This window comes from Oratosquilla oratoria, chromosome 3, assembly GCF_046742065.1.
Source record: "Oratosquilla oratoria isolate Oo_2021 chromosome 3, ASM4674206v1, whole genome shotgun sequence".
NCBI lineage: Eukaryota > Metazoa > Arthropoda > Malacostraca > Stomatopoda > Squillidae > Oratosquilla > Oratosquilla oratoria.
The window spans coordinates 67,096,301-67,099,248 of NC_134779.1; the positions used below are offsets into that span (position 1 = coordinate 67,096,301).

The window sequence follows — 2,948 nt, forward strand, 5'->3', positions numbered from 1 at the left end:
ATATATATACATTTTTTTTTCTGCGTCTCATGCCCTTCTTTCTTTCTTCAGGAGTCAAGGTCTGGATTGTATTCCGTGTTCGGACACGGTATGCGATCCCCCGAAACCCGTCAACTGCAAATGGGGGACCCAAAAGGATGTTTGCGGCTGCTGCCTTGTCTGCGCTAAAGTCAGTTGATGATCAATTTATATCCTTCGTCTATTCACGAGACCTCTTTTGATCCATTCACTTCCATAGTACTTCCTTAGCAGAATATGATCCCCCAGTGTTAGTTAAAATCTGTGTGTGTGTGTGTGTGTGTGTGTGTGTGTGTGTGTGTGCGTGTGTATTCACTTGGTCTTTGGATCACGTGTTGGACTCGTGATCGACAGCTATTTCCCTCCTGGAAGAGAGCTCAGAGCTCGTAGGTCCGATCTATGGGTAATGCTATGACCTTACACACACACACACACACACCCAACTCACCGCCCACGAGAGTCAGAGTAACGACCCGAAGCTCAGCTGTACCGAAATAATTTCGGCCCTAGGCAGGATTCGAACCAAGCACTACGCGCACTACCATGCTAGTAATTCATCGCTCTACCAACTGCGCCATCGAGTCGTGGGTGTGTATGTGTGTGTGTGTGTGTGTATGTGTGTGTGTGTGTGTGTGTGTGTGTGTATGTGTGTGTGTGTGTGTGTGTGTGTGTGTGTGTGTGTGTGTGTGTGTGTGTGTGTGTGTGTGTGTGTGTGTGTGTGTGTGTGTGTGTGTATCATATTTCATAGACAATAATGGCGCGAGATGAGAATACACAAAAATATGTAAAATCATAGATTACAAAAATAAGGAAATAAAGGAACAAATATACATTAATGAATAAGAAACCCCAATAAAAAGGCTAATAAACAGATAAAACAAATAATGAAAAGATAAATAGAAATAAAAGAAATAGATTAAATAAAACATTAACCAAAGGAATATGAAAATAAAAGAATAAATTAATATATGATAAGTGAACAAATAATTAGATAAATAAATGCACTCCATTGACGACTTGTACATTTTTCTGGCTACCACCAGGCGATTTTACTCAACCGAAGGAAAGGCCCCTTTGCAAAGCGAAAGGTCCAAGACCACTTCAATGAACCCGGTCACCACTATTCATGTCTTGTATATTTGTATGAAACTGGCAGTTGCCGACAGCTGTATCAAAATAAACACCCTATGAGGATGGAGCCTCTATCAGTGCGGTATTTCGGTTGTTACAGCTTGATCGAGTAAAGGGCACTTGATCAAATTTGAACAAGTGAAACTCGTGCTAATGAAGGCTCCGTCCTCACATGGTGCTTGTTTTGGTAGATTTTTACATATGTTCTGGCTCCCGGGAGACGATTTTATTATTCCCCTTTACCCACAGGGCCCAGGCGAGGAGTGCGGGGGGCCTTGGTTCGTTCGCGGCAGGTGCGCCATGGGGTTCCGCTGCCTTCAGCGAGTGAAGAGTGAAGGTTTCTGCATCTGGGTGAGGAAGCCCAAAGCCTCTTTCCATTGACACGTTGCAACTAGCAGGGAACCCCAACTCGGTGGTAAACGGAACCCCCAACTCGGTGGTAAACGGTTAACCGTCTACCGTTTTTGGTGAAGTTGGGAAGACACAAGTTTTTTTTTTTTTTTTGTTTTTGTTTTTTTACATATAATATTTGTCTTTTAGTGTAGGCTATTATAATTATGTCTCATGCCTGATCATCTACAGTATTATTCTTTTTACTTCCTGTCTAAGAACAATCTCTGCATATATACATGTGTACTTTGTATAATCAAATAAAGTGAAAATAATATTTTTTTTTTCGTTTCCCCAACCTTCACTTATCAAGAGCATAATAATGAGGGAGAGTGCACGAGACCACAGGGCCTACACTAGGCAGTTCCATGCCCATTACCATTTGTCACCCCACCTTTAAAGTTGTCTTTTTTTTTTTTTTTAACAACCAATAGTTTCAGCTCTCACTACAGGGTCACTAAGTTTACTCCACTCGTTGACCACCCTATTAGTAAACCAGTTCTTGCCTATTTCCTTCTTAAATCTAGATTTGTCCAATTTAAGTTCATTACTGCGAGTCTCGTTCTTTTGTCTTAATATGATGACCTTGTTTGCGTAACCTTTTTAAATCACTTGATCCACTTGAACATCTCTATTAGATCACCCCGCACTTTGTGTCTTTCCAGATAGTGTCAGTTAAGGTGCTTGAGGCTGTCCTCGTAAGGTAAATTTCTGAACCCATACATCATTTTGGCCATTCCCCTCTGTACTGATTCTAGTGAATTAATGTCCATTCTATAGGACGGAGACCAAGACTAACGCCATATAAGAGTTTGATCAAGTATCTCTGCATTTTATTTGTAACCGTCCTTGCAATGAAACCTTATGCTTTGTTAGCTCTATTACTTGCGCTAATGCACTGTTTCCTGTATTTAAGGCAGGACTCATTAGAACTCCCAAGTCTCTCTCGCACTCAGTTTCCTCTAAATAAGTGTTATCTAAGCTATACTTGCTTTCTGTGTTGTGTAAATCAACGTTTTAACACGCTTCATTTTGAGATATTGAAGTCCATTTCTCAATAAACCGACCATGAGAACAATTCGTTAAGACCATCCAGCAGACTAATCTTCTTCTCCTGACCCAATTAGATGTCCTATTTGAGTGTCATCCGCAAACTTACCAACATCACTATTAATCCCATTGTCCAAGTCGTTTAAGTACACAATGGACAATAAGGGACCGAAACCAAGCCCTGTGGAACTCCACTAGAAGCTCTAATATAATCAAACATTTTTCCTCCCATGCCATGGACTTGACTTTATTTAGTAGTTTCTGCTGGGGCACCATGTCGAACGCTTTGCTAAAGTCAAGGTAAATAACATTGTAACTATTATTATTATCTGACACCTTGAAAGCGTTAGTGTAAAAAG

At 40.8% G+C, this 2,948-nt stretch overlaps 1 protein-coding gene across 1 annotated transcript in view; it reads left to right on the forward strand.

The window, feature by feature from the left end:
- The window catches only part of LOC143019768 (single insulin-like growth factor-binding domain protein-2), a 14,445-nt gene extending 12,496 nt beyond the window's left edge, over nt 1–1,949 (forward strand). Inside the window, exons 2-3 of the mRNA XM_076175751.1 lie at nt 52–169; nt 1,399–1,949. Coding sequence (XP_076031866.1) covers nt 52–169; nt 1,399–1,530 — 250 coding nt within the window. The 3' untranslated portion in view covers nt 1,531–1,949. The remainder of the gene's footprint in view (nt 1–51; nt 170–1,398) is intronic.
- The last annotated feature ends 999 nt before the right edge of the window (nt 1,950–2,948 follow it).